This window comes from Manis javanica, chromosome 13, assembly GCF_040802235.1.
Source record: "Manis javanica isolate MJ-LG chromosome 13, MJ_LKY, whole genome shotgun sequence".
Taxonomy (NCBI): domain Eukaryota; kingdom Metazoa; phylum Chordata; class Mammalia; order Pholidota; family Manidae; genus Manis; species Manis javanica.
The window spans coordinates 21,054,246-21,070,238 of record NC_133168.1 but is presented as its reverse complement, the minus strand read 5'-3'; the positions used below and the strand labels follow the sequence as shown (position 1 = coordinate 21,070,238).

Below are 15,993 nucleotides of genomic sequence, written 5' to 3'. Positions count from 1 at the left end.
GAGCTAATGAGAGAGTGTAAGGTGTGGAGCCATGAAAAGTGTGGTGCTCAGCGAGGAATCAAAGGAGCCTTTGCAGCCCCCCTCATTCTTTCTCTCTGTACTTGAGCCCTCTTCTCCCATCTGGCACATCTCTACAAACCATCAAACCCTAACGTCCTCAGCTGCACAGGGAGCCCTGACGATCTGGACATGAATTCTTCTCTCATTATACAAGATCAGACTCATCATTGCCTCTAGTGTGACGCTTGCCTGGGCCAAAGAAACACCCAGTTGCTCACAGGTTACCTGACTCACCTCTAGCCAAAGACGCTGAAGACTGAGTCACCCAGATTGCCTTTGCAGAAACTAGGTACTAACATGTTATTTCAGTTCTGTCTGTTTGCATCTTCAAGCTTTGCCTGCTCTGTATCCACCCCACATCCTTGTCACCCACACCTCTACAGCTATACAAAAGAGGATGTGTGATGTGTGTGCAAATGCAGAGGGAAGTTGCCTCTCAACCTTTGCAGAGCTTTGTAGGTTACACATACTACTGCACATGCTCACATACAAGCACTCCCTATGATAAACAGTGGGACTCGGAAATGGGTTTGGTGGGAGGACTGGTTTGAATCTAAAGTATAAAGGATAAAATGCTTTTATAACTGGGTTATTTATATCTCTGAAATTCTGTTGTCTCACTCAGAGAGTTCTCCCACTCTAAGACCATTACAGCTACAATTTTAACTCCAAAGTTGTGACATTAGAAATCAGGACATCCCCCAAAACCTAGGAAACTAGAGTCCTTAAAGGGCATATAACATGTTTTCCCAGAGAACTGGAACAAGATCCACAAGGGTGGTACCCCTGCACACACCTATTTGAGAGCAGAAGATATGGACAAAGCACATCAGAATTCCTGTCCACTAAACAGGCAGCAGCTAATTATATTGAGAACTTTCTTTTACTCAAAGCTCCCAGTTGTCACTGAAGGACTCCTCTGACCTCTGTCCTCTATTGGCATTTAATGAGTTTTCCATGTTTTTAGTTCTGTGCCTTTCTTCTCATCTGCTGTTCAGTTTCTTTCAAAACCTGCAACCCTGAAGTCTGATAATTAAATAATTTGGGAAATTTTGAGTTAAATGGATTTTTACAAGGTTTCTCAGAGCTTATAGAATGTTAATGTGTGTGGTGAATTTTTGGGAGATTTATATTGTGTGCACTATTTCCCAGACTTTTTCAAGGGCATCTCATAGGACATCTGTTTGGCTTAGATGATGCTAGTGGAGTCTCAGACAGGGACTGCTATCTCTTCCTCTGCTATGGGTTGAATTGTGTCCTCTCAAAAAAGATAAGCTGAAGTCTTAATATGCAATATCTCACGATGTGACCTTATTTGGAAATACGGTCTTTATAGAAGTAATCAAATTAAAACGGGGCCATTAGGGCAGGCCCTAATGCAATATGACCTGTGTCATTATGAAAAAGCAAAATTTGGACACAGAAACAGACATAGACAGAGGAAAGGTGATGTAAAGAGACACAGGGAGAAGGTGGTCTTTAATCAGCCAAGGAATGCCTGAAGCTTTCAGAAGCTAGGAGAAAGGTCTGGAATAGATCCTTCTCTGGTTCCTTCAGTGGCCCGGCTGACAACTTGATATCAGACTTCAGGCCTCCAGAACTGTGAGACAATAAACTTCTGCTGTTCCAACCTATCCAGTTTAGAGTGCTTTGTGATGACAGCCCTAGGAAATGAATGCATTCCCTAATATCCATTTCTGGGATATAGGAATGGTGGTAGATCTGTCAGACTCATTTTCTTCTCTCTGCTTTTTTTTTTTTTTTTTTTTTGAGAGGGCATCTCTCATATTTATTGATCAAATGGTTGTTAACAACAATAAAATTCAGTATAGGGGGGTCAATGCTCAATGTACAATCATTAATTCATCTCAAGCCTAATTCTCGTCAGTCTCCAATCTTCTGAAGCATAACGAACAAGTTCTTACATGGTGAACGAATTCTTACAGAGTGAATAAATTCTTACATGGTGAACAGTACAAGGGCATTCATCACAGAAACTTTCGGTTTTGATCATGCAATATGACCTATAAACCATCAGGTCAAATATGAATATTCATTTGATTTTTGTACTTGATTTATATGTTGATCCCACATTTCTCCTATTATTATTATTATTTTTATTTTTAATAAAATGCTGAAGTGGTAGGTAGATGCAAGATAAAGGTAGAAAACATAGTTTAGTGCTGTAAGAAGGCAAATGTAGATGATCAGATGATCAGGTGTGTGCCTATGGACTAAGTATTAATCCAGGCTAGACAAGGGCAGCAAGACATCCACGGATGCAGAAGATTTCTCTCAAAGCAGGGGGGGTGAGGTTCTGAGCCTCACCTCTGTTGATCCCCAAATTCTCACCTGAAGGCCCCCCTGCGACTGTGCCTGTCTTAGGTTGTTCCTCCCTTGAGGAATCTTACCCGTCTCTGGCTAACCAGTCATCTTCCGGGGCCATACAGGGAAATGTAAAGCTGGTAAGTGAGAGAGAAGCCATATTGTTTGCAAAGGTTAGCTTTTTACTTCTTTGCAGATTTATGCCCTGTGGCTTCTATGCCCAGCACTTGTCTCGAGGTATCTTTACCACCTGGAGGAATTATGATACTCGGTAAATTCGATATGAGGCACGAATTCTATTTAAGGTTTGTAATTAGGAAGGAAGAAGAAAAGCTATAGATGTAGCATATGAAGGAAACTTGGGAAGATTGATTATTTCTTTGACATATCTTCTTGTATAGTACCTTAAGTATGTATAGGTTTTAAACTACTAACTAATTTGCACACACATATTAACATAATAGGAATACGGTGACATAAACAAAGCAAATCTATAATTACCAGCCATCTCCAGTGAAGCCAAGAAAACCATTTAGGCACCCTAGGCATTTGTGAAAATTTATCTATGATATGATGGATATTTTCCAACTGTACTTGAACCATCAGACAAATTAAAGCAGCCCATTTCTGGGATCTGTTCACATCCCATATGTTCTTTTAACCATAGATAGTCTATAGTCATGAGATTTTGGGGTGCTACAACTTGCACCCCTCCCAACTCCTGGTTGAGTTCCAACAGTACAGATCCAGTCAAATTCGTTGTCTCACTGTATGCACATGCCAGCCTAGACATCTCCCTCCTCCTTCTTATGGCAAGTCCAGGAGACGGTGGGCTGGATGCAGCCACAACTGCAGCATCGTCCGGATCCCTGTGGAGGCTTTTTGATGATCATCCCCCGGCACAAGTCCTCCAGAGAGTGCTGATGCCGGAAGCTCCTCCTCATATCGTATCTTAGTTCATTTTCTGGGTATCCAAGCTAGGCCTTGATCTTCTGCGTAGAAACAAACAGACCCTTTGCCCACACTTTGACATGCCCTCTATACCACTGTGCAGAACTCATTGGAGGTCAGCACACAGTAACTGCTTTTTTTTTTTTTTTTTTTTTAATTAAGAGAAAGGAATATTATCAGAAAAGAGTACCTCCATAGCTGATCATCTGACACCCTTTAAGTGATCAACATTAAGGATATTTAAAGCATGCGTTGATCTTTGATTTACCAATAGTTTTATCCTGTTAAGGAGTAATCCCCCTTTTCTTTCTTTCTTTCTTTTTTTTTTTAAATTTTTAATCTACACTTACCTGAAGAATACTATGTTTACTATGCTCTCCCCTATATCAGGTCCCCCCTAACAACCACATTACGGTTACTGTCCATCAGCTTAGCAAAATGTGGTAGAGTCACTACTTGTCCTCTCTGTGTTGTGCAGCCCACCCTCCCCTTTCTCCCTCCCCCCATGCATGCTAATCTTAATACCCCCCTTCTTCTTCCCCCACCTTATCCCTCCCTGCCCACCCATCCTCCCCAGTTCCTTTCCCTTTGGTACCTGTTAGTCCATTTTTGGGTTCTGTAATTCTGCTGCTGTTTTGTTCCTTCAGTTTTTCCTTTGTTCCTATACTCCTCAGATGAGTGAAATCATTTGGTATTTCTCTTTCTCCGCTTGGCTTATTTCACTGAGCATAATACTCTCCAGCTCCATCCATGTTGCTGCAAATGGTTGGATTTTTCCACTTCTTATGGCTGAGTAGTATTCCATTGTGTATATGTACCACATCTTCTTTATCCATTCATCTACAGATGGACATTTAGGTTGCTTCCAATTCTTGGCTATTGTAAATAGTGCTGCGATAAACATAGGAGTGCATCTGTCTTTCTCAAACTTGATTGCTGCGTTCTTAGGGTAAATTCCTAGGAGTGGAATTCCTGGGTCAAATGGTAGGTCTGTTTTGAGCATTTTGATGCACCTCCATACTGCTTTCCACAATGGTTGAACTAATTTACATTCCCACCAGCAGTGTAGGAGGGTTCCCCTTTCTCCACAGCCTCGCCAACATTTGTTGTTGTTTGTCTTTTGGATGGCAGCTATCCTTACTGGTGTGAGGTGATACCTCATTGTAGTTTTAATTTGCATTTCTCTGATAATTAGCGATGTGGAGCATCTTTTCATGTGTCTCTTGGCCATCTGTATTTCTTTTTTGGAGAACTGTCTGTTCAGTTCCTCTGCCCATTTTTTAATTGGGTTATTTGTTTTTTGTTTGTTGAGGCGTGTGAGCTCTTTATATATTCTGGACATCAAGCCTTTATCAGATCTGTCATTTTCAAATATATTCTCCCATACTGTAGGGTTCCTTTTTGTTCTATTGATGGTGTCTTTCGCTGTACAGAAGCTTTTCAGCTTAATGTAGTCCCACTTGCTCATTTTTGCTGTTGTTTTCCTTGCCCGGGGAGATATGTTCAAGAAGAGATCACTCATGTTTATGTCTAAGAGGTTTTTGCCTATGTTTTTTTCCAAGAGTTTAATGGTTTCGTGACTTACATTCAGGTCTTTGATCCATTTTGAGTTTACCTTTGTATATGGGGTTAGACAATGGTCCAGTTTCATTCTCCTACATGTAGCTGTCCAGTTTTGCCAGCACCATCTGTTGAAGAGACTGTCATTTTGCCATTGTATGTCCATGGCTCCTTTATCAAATATTAATTGACCATATATGTTTGGGTTAATTTCTGGGGTCTCTAATCTGTTCCACTGGTCTGTGGCTCTGTTCTTGTGCCAGTACCAAATTGTCTTGATTACTATGGCTTTGTAGTAGAGCTTGAAGTTGGGGAGTGAGATCCCCCCTACTTTATTCTTCTTTTTCAGGATTGCTTTGGCTATTCGGGGTCTTTGGTGTTTCCATATGAATTTTTGAATTATTTGTTCCAATTCATTGAAGAATGTTGCTGGTAATTTGAGAGGGATTGCATCAAATTTGTATATTGCTTTCGGCAGGATGGCCATTTTGACGATATTAATTCTTCCTAGCCATGAGCATGGGATGAGTTTCCATTTATTAGTGTCCCCTTTAATTTCTCTTAAGAGTGACTTGTAGTTTTCAGAGTATAAGTCTTTCACTTCCTTGGTTAGGTTTATTCCTAGGTATTTTATTCTTTTTGATGCAATGGTGAATGGAATTGTTTTCCTGATTTCTCTTTCTATTGATTCGTTGTTAGTGTATAGGAAAGCTACAGATTTCTGTGTGTTGATTTTGTATCCTGCAACTTTGCTGTATTCCGATATCAGTTCTAGTAGTTTTGGAGTGGAGTCTTTAGGGTTTTTTATGTACAGTATCATATCATCTGCAAATAGTGACAGTTTAACTTCTTCTTTACCAATCTGGATTCCTTGTATTTCTTTGTTTTGTCTGATTGCCGTGGCTAGGACCTCCAGTACTATGTTAAACAACAGTGGGGAGAGTGGGCATCCCTGTCTGGTTCCCGATCTCAGTGGAAATGCTTTCAGCTTCTCGCTGTTCAGTATAATGCTGGCTGTGGGTTTATCATATATGGCCTTTATTATGTTGAGGTACTTGCCCTCTATTCCCATTTTGCTGAGAGTTTTTATCATGAATGGATGTTGAATTTTGTCAAATGCTTTTTCAGCATCTATGGAGATGATCATGTGGTTTTTGTCTTTCTTTTTGTTGATGTGGTGGATGATGTTGATGGATTTTCGAATGTTGTACCATCCTTGCATCCCTGGGATGAACCCCACTTGGTCATGGTGTATGATCCTTTTGATATACTGTTGAATTCTGTTTGCTAATATTTTATTGAGTATTTTTGCATCTACATTCATCAGGGATATTGGTCTGTAATTTTCTTTTTTGGTGGGGTCTTTTCCTGGTTTTGGTATTAGGGTGATGTTGGCTTCATAGAATGAGTTTGGGAGTATTCCCTCTTCTTCTATTTTGTGGAACACTTTAAGGAGAATGGGTATTATGTCTTCTCTGTGTGTCTGATAAAATTCCGAGGTAAATCCGTCCGGCCCGGGGTTTTGTTCTTGGGTAGTTTTTTGATTACTGTTTCAATTTCTTTGCTTGTAATTGGTTTGTTTAACTTTTGTGTTTCTTCCTTGGTCAGTCTTGGGAGGTTGTATTTTTCTAGGAAGTTGTCCATTTCTTCTAGGTTTTCCAGCTTGTTGGCATATAGGTTTTCATAGTAGTCTTTAATAATTCTTTGTATTTCTGTGGAGTCTGTCGTGATTTTTCCATTCTCATTTCTGATTATGTTGATTTGTGTTGACTCTCTTTTTCTCTTAATAAGTTGGGCTAGAGGCTTATCTATTTTGTTTATTTTCTCAAAGAACCAGCTCTTGGTTTCGTTGATTTTTGCTATTGTTTTATTCTTCTCAATTTTGTTTATTTCTTCTCTGATCTTTATTATGTCCCTCCTTCTGCTGACTTTAGGCCTCATTTGTTCTTCTTTTTCCAGTTTTAATAATTGTGATGTTAGACTATTCATTTGGGATTGTTCTTCCTTCTTCAAGTGTGCCTGGATTGCTATATACTTTCCTCTTAAGACTGCTTTCGCTGCATCCCACAGAAGTTGGGGCTTAGTGTTGTTGTTGTCATTTGTTTCTATATATTCCTTGATCTCTATTTTGATTTGTTCATTGATCCATTGATTATTTAGTAGCATGTTGTTAAGCCTCCATGTGTTTGTGAGCCTTTTTGTTTTCTTTGTAGAATTTATTTCTACTTTCATACCTTTGTGGTCTGAAAAATTGGTTGGTAGAATTTCAATATTGTGGAATTTACTGAGGCTCTTTTTGTGAGCTAGTATGTGGTCTATTCTGGAGAATGTTCCATGTGCACTTGAGAAGAATGTATATCCTGTTGCTTTTGGATGTAAAGTTCTATAGATGTCTATTAGGTCCATCTGTTCTAGTGTGTTGTTCAGTGCCTGTGTGTCTTTACTTATTTTCTGCCCGGTGGATCTATCCTTTGGGGTGAGTGGTGTGTTGAAGTCTCCTACAATGAATGCATTGCAGTCTATTTCCCTCTTTAGTTCTGTTAGTATTTGCTTCACATATGCTGGTGCTCCTGTATTGGGTGCATATATATTTAGAATGGTTATATCCTCTTGTTGGACTGAGCCCTTTATCATTATGTAGTGGCCTTCTTTATCTCTTGTTACTTTCTTTGTTTTGAAGTCTATTTTGTCTGATATTAGTACTGCAACCCCTGCTTTCTTCTCACTGTTGTTTGCCTGAAATATGTTTTTCCATCCCTTGACTTTTAGTCTATGCTTATCTTTGGGTTTAAGGTGAGTTTCTTGTAAGCAGCATATAGATGGGTCTTGCTTTTTTATCCATTCTATTACTCTATGTCTTTTGATTGGTGCATTAAGTCCATTTACATTTAGGGTGACTATTGAAAGATATGTACTTATTGCCATTGCAGGCTTTAGATTCGTGGTTACCAAAGGTTCAAGGTTAGCTTCTTTAGTATCTTACTGCCTAACTTAGCTCGCTTATTGAGCTGTTATATTCACTGTCTGGAGATTCTTTTCTTCTCTCCCTTCTTATTCCTCCTCCTCCATTCTTCATATGTTGTGTGTTTTGTTCTGTGCTCTTTTTAGGGGTGCTCCCATCTAGAGCAGTCCCTGTAGGATGCCCTGTAGAGGTGGTTTGTGGGAAGCAAATTCCCTCAGCTTTTGCTTGTCTGGGAATTGTTTGATCCCACCATCATATTTAAATGATAGTCGTGCTGGATACAGTATCCTTGGTTCAAGGCCCTTCTGTTTCATTGCATTAAGTATATCATGCCATTCTCTTCTGGCCTGTAGGGTTTCTGTTGAGAAGTCTGATGTTAGCCTGATTGGTTTTCCTTTATAGGTGACCTTTTTCTCTCTAGCTGCCTTTAAAACTCTTTCCTTGTCCTTGATCCTTGCCATTTTAATTATTATGTGTCTTGGTGTTGTCCTCCTTGGATCCTTTCTGTTGGGGGTTCTGTATAATTCCATGGTCTGTTCGATTATTTCCTCCCCCAGTTTGGGGAAGTTTTCAGCAATTATTTCTTCAAAGACCCTTTCTATCCCTTTTCCTCTTTCTTCCTCTTCTGGTATCCCTATAATACGAATGTTTTTCCTTTTGTATTGGTCACATATTTCTCTTAGTGTTGTTTCATTTCTGGAGATCCTTTTATCTCTCTCTATGTCAGCTTCTATACGTTCCTGTTCTCTGGCTTCTATTCCTTCAATGGCCTCTTGCATCTTATCCATTCTGCTTATAAATCCTTCCAGGGATTGTTTCACTTCTGTGATCTCTTTCCTGACATCTGTGATCTCCTTCCGGACTTCATCCCACTGCTCTTGCATTTTTCTCTGCATCTCATCCCATTGCTCTTGCATTTTTTTCTGCATCTCTGTCAGCATGTTCATGATTTTTATTTTGAATTCTTTTTCAGGAAGACTAGTTAGGTCTGTCTACTTCTCAGGTGTTGTCTCTGTGATATTTGTCTGCCTGTAGTTTTGCCTTTTCATGGTGATAGAGATAGTTTGCAGAGCTGGTACACGTGACCGCTGGAAGAGCTTCCCTTCTTGTTGGTTTGTAGCCTTTTCCTGGGAGAATAGCGACCTCTAGTGGCTTGTGCTGGGCAGCTGTGCGCAGACAGGGCTTCTGCTTCCTGCCCAGTTGCTCTGGGGTTTATCTCCGCTGTTGCTGTGGGCTTGGCCTGGCTGGGGCTGTTCCTCCAAAATGGTGGAGCCCCGTTGGAGGGGAGCAGCCAGGAGACTATTTATCTCCGTAAGGGGCCTCTGTGCTCCCTGCTGCCCAGGGGGTTAGAGTGCCCAGAGATCCCCAGATTCCCTGCCTCTGGTCTAAGTGACCTGTCCTGCCCCTTTAAGATTTCCAAAAAGCACTCTCCAAACCAAAACTGCAACAGCAACAATGAGAGGGGGAACAGAAAGAAAGAGAAAAAAAAAAAGGAAAAAAAAGGAAAAAGCAAGCGATTTTTTTTTTTTTTTTTTTGTCCTCAGGTGCCGGTCCCAGGCACCCGCTCACTGGTCCTGCTGCCCTGTCTCCCTAGCACCAGGGTCCCTGTCCTTTCAAGGCTTCCAAAAAGCACCCACCCACCGGTCCCGCAGGGAAGGAACGCTCAATATTCTTTTTCCTTAGGCACTGGTCCCACGCACCCGCTCACCAGTCCCGCCGCCCTGCCTCCCTAGCACCGGGGTCCCTGTCCCTTCAAGGCTTCCAAAAAGCACTCGGCAAAAAGAGAGAAAAAAAAGGGGGAAAACGCGCGATTTCTTCCGTCCTCAGGTGCTGGTCTCAGGCACCCACCCACCGGTCCCACAGGGAAAAATGCGGGATATTCTTTGTCCTCAGGTGCCGGTCCCAGGCACCCGCTCACCAGTCCCGCCGCCCTGCCTCCCTAGCACCGGGGTCCCTGTCCCTTTTAGGCTTCCAAAAAGCACTCGCAGAAAAGAGAAAAAAAAAAGGGGAAAAACGCGCGATTTCCTCTGTCCTCAAGTGCCGGTCTCAGGCACCCGCCCACCGGTCCCGCAGGGAAAAACGGGGGATATTCTTTGTCCTCAGGCGCCGGTCCCAGCCACCCGCTCACCAGTCCCGCCACCGTGCCTCCCTAGCACTGGGGTCCCCGTCCCTTCAAGGCTTCCAAAAAGCGCTCGCCAAAAAGAGAAAAAAAAAAAAAGGGGAAAAACGCGCTACCTCCTCCGTCCTCAGGCACCGGTCTCAGGCACCCGCCCCCCGGTCTCGCAGGGAGAAACGCGGGATATTCTTTTTCCTCCGGCGCCGTTCCCAGGCACCTCCTCACCGGTCCCGCCACCCTGCCTCCCCAGCAACGGGGGCCCGTCCCTCTAAGGCTTCCAAAAAGCGCTCGCAAAAAAAAAAAAAAAACCGCTCCGGTTTCTCTCCACCCGCCGGGAGCCGGGGGGAGGGGCGCTCGGGTCCCGCCGGGCCGGGGCTTGTATCTTACCCCCTTCACAAGGCGCTGGGTTCTTGCAGGTGTGGATGTGGTCTGGATGTTGTCCTGTGTCCTGTGGTCTCTATTTTAGGAAGATTTTTCTTTGTTATATTTTCATAGCTCTATGTGTTTTTGGGAGGAGATTTCCACTGCTCTACTCACGCTGCCATCCTGGCTCCGCCCCTCTATGAACTTTCTTTTTATGCACATATTTCCTTCATTCTTTTGTTAGATAACCTAGGGAGTAAGAGGCAGGGTTGCTGCCAGCTCCAGCTGATCTTTATGCAAAAATAGCAAAAGGCACACCTTGTATCTACAAAGCTAGACAGTACACAGGGTGGCAAGTAAGGGCACTTCTGTGTAAATTATGGGAAAAAATACCTCTTAATCCTGGTAAGCGTAACCCCAGGCCAATTGTGATAATCTGCCAGTTCCAGTGCATGAAAGCATTTACATCTGCTTTCTTTTCAATGCTTCAGTATTTTTAAATGTCATCTTATATTGTCTAGCTTTTAAAAAAGATCTATTCCAAAATCCGAAACTGAAGCTCTCAGTGGAACTTTCACAATTAAATGTTTCATTAGTGCATTAGGGCTAGATGCTCTTAAATGGAGTCTTAAACTCCTTGTTATAGTATCTCTGGAAAAACAAATACAATTCTAATGTCCAAATAGTAGACTGTGTTTGGTTTTATTTGTCAGTTTCCACGTGTAATTGGCAATTTGTATTTCGCAGAAAGGAATCTAGAATGATGTGACAACCAACACACATTACCATAGGAAAAATGGGGCCCATTTTTCTGGGACATTGATTTTTTTTTTCTCTAAGAATTGAGAGAAAATATATTTAAAAACAACTTCAAGGTTCTATTCTTTCATATTAAACTTAAAATTTCCCTTAAAATAACTTCTTTTAGTATTTTAAACTTTAGATTAAATAAGCTTTTTTCCTTAGCATCTCACATAGTTTCAATATCCACTACAGCTTTTAATCTTTAAGAATTGAATATTTTGCATCAAATGGAGTACCTTGTAAAAAGCAAAATAAAATCTTTTTCTTTTCAAAATAAATCAGAGAGCAGATGCAACAAAGTCATTTCCTATCTCAAGTAGCTGAGACTTCAGAGCCTTCTGGAAACCGGAATTTTACAGATCTGTTAACAGAACTATGGGTGGCACAGGTAAGTTGCAAAGGGATTTTAAAAAGCATAAGAGTAAAGATTATAAAAATTCCTATGTGTGTAAAAAACTTTATTACTTTATGAGTAAATGTTTAAATTTCATACCATTAAAAAATTAAGAAATATCAAGATTAGCTTGTGACCTCACTGTAGAGAAAACAACATCACACTGGTTTTGGATGGCGTCTTTTTATAATCTGACCTCTTGCTGGGCACTTACCACGTGGAGTCATACTGGAGGCATCACCACGCTTGGGGCATGTACAGCTTATTCAGACAAATCTCTCATTGGAAATGTATGTCTAAAATAGGAAAATAATGTGTAGATGGTTATTCACCATAGAAAGTTTCATTAGCTTTTAACCTGTCTCCTTAGGTGGACTGTGTACTTCTAAATGGCAGAGACTGTATCTACAACTATTTATATCACATTTTTCTCACATATATGTGAAATGCCATAGCTGCTGCATAACTTTTTCTCTTTTTTTATTGATTTGTGTTATAAAACATATGGTTCTAGAATTTTCAAGAGCACATTTATCAATGGCAGAAGTTCTGAAATTTTGGTCAGGTTAATTCTATTTGAAGCAGAACAATTCCATGTACTGCATAACTTTTGTCACCCCTGTCACCAGGAACTATGTGCTTATAGCACCCACCAGTCATTTTAACCATCAAAACTACTGCCACATTTCAAAACATCCCCTGTGGGAGGGCAGTTAATTCTCCCCACTCCTTCCCATTAAGAACCATACCACTGAACTAAAAGGCCCTTCCAGTCTATTTGAATGATTGTATAAATTAGAAAAATTCCAATTACATGCCAACTTTAAGAAGAAATTTATTATATAAAATTAGATTACATAGAAATCTAAACATACCATAGTTTGATAACTGATGTTTAACAGGTTTTTGTAGTATATAAAGTATAAAGTACAGCTTCAAATATGAATCCATTAGGGAACTTTCTTTTGATGCATGTATGTATGCATGTATAGAATGATTAAAGAGTGAGTGCACTTTCCTCTCCTTATCAGTAGGCCTAAAAAATTAACAAGTTAAAAGAGTACCATATTTTATGAAGGCTGAAAAAAACATAAGGTTCCAACCATAGCATTAGTTTTATTCAAAGGCTGTTTTTAGTGACCTTTTACAAGTGTGTTGTTGGAATATACAGCTCTTGGAATATACACCCTTAACCCAGCTCCCACAGTATTCCTACAGGTAAAAAACCCACTGATAATTACCTACAGTTAAAAATTATACAGAGAAACAAGCCATCGTGAGCCAGCATGCATAACTGAAACCTCGGAAGGCAATACTACAGATGGGGGAACTAATGCAGCAACAAATCAGTCTTGGTCCCCGTAGAGCTTTCTGCCTAATAAAGAGAAGAGGCTTGTGCACAAGTCAATGTCATAGGAGACAGAAAGAGATAAATGCTAGACTAGCGGTACAATGAAAAGTTTATGGTGATGCAGTGGAGGGGATAGCAGGAATAGGCTCATTTGAACTAAGCTTTGAAGGGTAAGTATGATTTTTATCAAGTAGAGGAGGAGGGGCTAAGAGTAGCATGGAACATAGAGCATATCGAGAATTCATGCAACAGTGTTTTGATATGCCAAGCATTTTTTATGCATTTATGATAAAGGGATTACCAAAATAAAGTACTGCTTTCAAGTAAATACATGATGTCATTTTTCAAGTAAATTTTAAGTAAGTACATAAAAGGTGGTGATAAGCATTGCAAAAATAAAATAAAGCAACAGGAGTGGGTTTGCTGTGTTAGAAAGAACTTGTGGGGCTTCATTTGAGCAGAAATCCTGATGAATAGAAAGTGAGCCGCCTACATATCTGGGGGCAGAGGACACAGCGCAGACACCTCGGGGCAGGAGTGTGCTGGGTCCGCTCAAAGAGCTCAGCAGTCTCTGGCTGAAATGGAGTGGAGGGGTAAGATCTGTAGTAGCTGAGGTCAGAGGCGTGGGCAAGGCTGGGTTACGTGACGCTGAAAGGCGTGGTGAGGACTCTGGATTTGCCCTGGGAGGATGGGAGCCGCCAGAGAGCCTCAGACAGAGGAGTGATCTTAACTGATTCTTTAACACAATTCCTGTGGCCACTGAGGAGAGCAGACTGTATTGCTGCAGGCGGAGGAGGCAGACCGGTTAGGAGGTCAGCGCAGTGATCCAGGGGAGGTGGAGGAGCAGATCGGGAGGTCTTCAGGCTGCGGTGGGTTAAATCATTAAAACTGACTCGTATTCTCTAGGGAGCTACTGGTAATTGTGGGAAGTGATAAAATCAGAACTGAAATTTAGGAAAAATAATTAGCACCAGTTTTTATGAAAGACTGAGTGAAAGAGAGATTATACCACAGTTTTTTATGGTTAGAAATAATTTGCTTTTGTAATTCTATGAATATCAAGAAAGAAAAAATAAGTTTATTAGAAGACATCAAAAGACTGAAACAGGACAAACAAGCTCTTGAAGTAGACTTGGAAAAAATGAAGAAAGAGAGAGACCAGGGCAAGGAGCAGATTGCTTATGCCACAGGTAAGACCCTTGGCTGGAGCAGCTTACCTTCATATTCATGGCTGTTCTTTATTCTTGAATTTAAGTAACAGCAATTGGATAGTGTGATCAAAATGCTGTTCCTTGAAGTATATCCTAATTTTAGAGACCTTTTTTTTCAAATCAGTTGTAATACGTATGTACATTTAATAGGTTTTAGCAGGGGTAATTGCAGGATAAAAGAAAATCAAGGATTATTTTGAATTTGTGGCATTTTATGTTTAGTTCACATATCTGCCATCCCACCTGGACTGTGACCTTCCTGAGGGCATAGTCTGTCTTTTTATCCCTGGGTCTGAAACATAGGCTCCCACCTATTTGCCAAATGAACAAATAGCACTAAATTTTGTAGAAAACACAAGGATAAATATGGTATTCCCCACCAGGGAAATCAAAGATAAGAATGCAGAAAAGTTTAATATTTTAAAAATTGCAAATAAACATGATATGGGGTGCTATGTAAGAGTTTCAGAAAGGGAAGGCTGTCATTTGAGCCAGGTCCTAACAGATGGGAAAATTCAGAAGTGGGGGGGGGGGGCTGCCCAGGGTGTGTCATGAGCATGTTACTGAGTGTACCTGTGGACTGGAGCTTCAGACGGGAGAGCACAGGACTAGGAAGGTGGATCGGAGGAGCCCTTACCTGCTCAAGTAAGGATCTCTCCTCTGTGGAGGTATAATCTGCAGTGTAAGATATGTACAATAAAGTCCACTAACTGTTTGTAAGAAACCCACATTTACTTTTCTCACTAGTAAAACAGAATAATAATAATAATAGTATCCATCATGTAAGTTTTTTGTGCTAGAAAAAATCATTCATAACAGGCATTCTTTAATGTTTGCAATTGTTACTTCTTAATATAATTATAGGAATTCTTCATTCTTATTATCTCTCAAGTCTAACATTTATTTTTTCATGGAATGACTTTACTTTTATAATGAAAGTGAGTGGGAAAACAGTTGATTTATCAAAAATTTCTGCATAGTCAACTTTGCTGCAGGTTTGAGGATTTGGACTATGAACACAATCTTCAGCTCTCTTTACTAAAAGTAGATTTAACTAGACACCACCTTGCACACATCAGTTGTTTTTTACCTCATATTTTTTCATAATGCTTTTATTAGGTAAGCACTGGTTTTCATGTAAAATATTTTAATATAGTTTATTTCCATATTTTGAAAAATTGCAGTCAAGTTATTGAGTTTATCTTATAGGTGAAAAATTATGTGAAATAAAAATTTTAGAAGAAACACATAAAGGGAAATCAGTCTTCTGCAAAAAAGATTACAGTGGTTTGCTGAAAATCAGGAACTTCTGGATAGAGATGCAGTTCGGCTTAAAGAAGCAAATGAAGAAATTGAGAAGCTCAAACTTGAGGTAGTCATTTCAGAATGTATTTCTGCAGTGACCCTTTACCTTCAATAATTAGTTCTTAGCCTTATAAGTGTTCTAGAATCAATATCTAAACTCTGTTCACTCAAATTGCTGGTTTGACATTTGGTTGCATTTAGGTGTGTAGCCTATTTTAGATTAGACTGACGGTAAATCCAAGCTGCTCGCCGTGCCCTGTCAGGCCCCATGTGGTCTGGGTCCTGCCTGCCCAGTCATCGTACCTCAGCCCCAGGAGTCACTGTCCCCCAGCCGCACCAGACCTCCCCCTGGTTCCTGAACATGCCGAGCCTTTTTCACTTGATGCCTCTGGCCTAGGTTCTTCCCTTGTCTCACTCCTTGTTCAAGTCTCATCTCAAACTTCTCCCCAGAGAGACCTTTCCTGACATTCTCTAATCTAATGCAGCCGTCAGTGTCGTCCCTGACTCTCTTCCCATGGCTTCACTCCGTTTTATTTTATTCATAGCACTTGTCGCTCTCTGAAGTTATTTTATTCACTGAGTGACTTACTT

The 15,993-nt window shown here is 40.7% G+C and overlaps 1 protein-coding gene across 1 annotated transcript in view; it reads left to right on the top strand.

The window, feature by feature from the left end:
* The window catches only part of LOC140845326 (centrosomal protein of 162 kDa-like), a 101,704-nt gene that overhangs the window by 56,184 nt on the left and 29,527 nt on the right, over positions 1-15,993 (top strand). Inside the window, 4 exon segments of the mRNA XM_073219300.1 lie at positions 11,424-11,529; positions 13,950-14,076; positions 15,307-15,348; positions 15,351-15,469. Coding sequence (XP_073075401.1) covers positions 11,424-11,529; positions 13,950-14,076; positions 15,307-15,348; positions 15,351-15,469 — 394 coding nt within the window.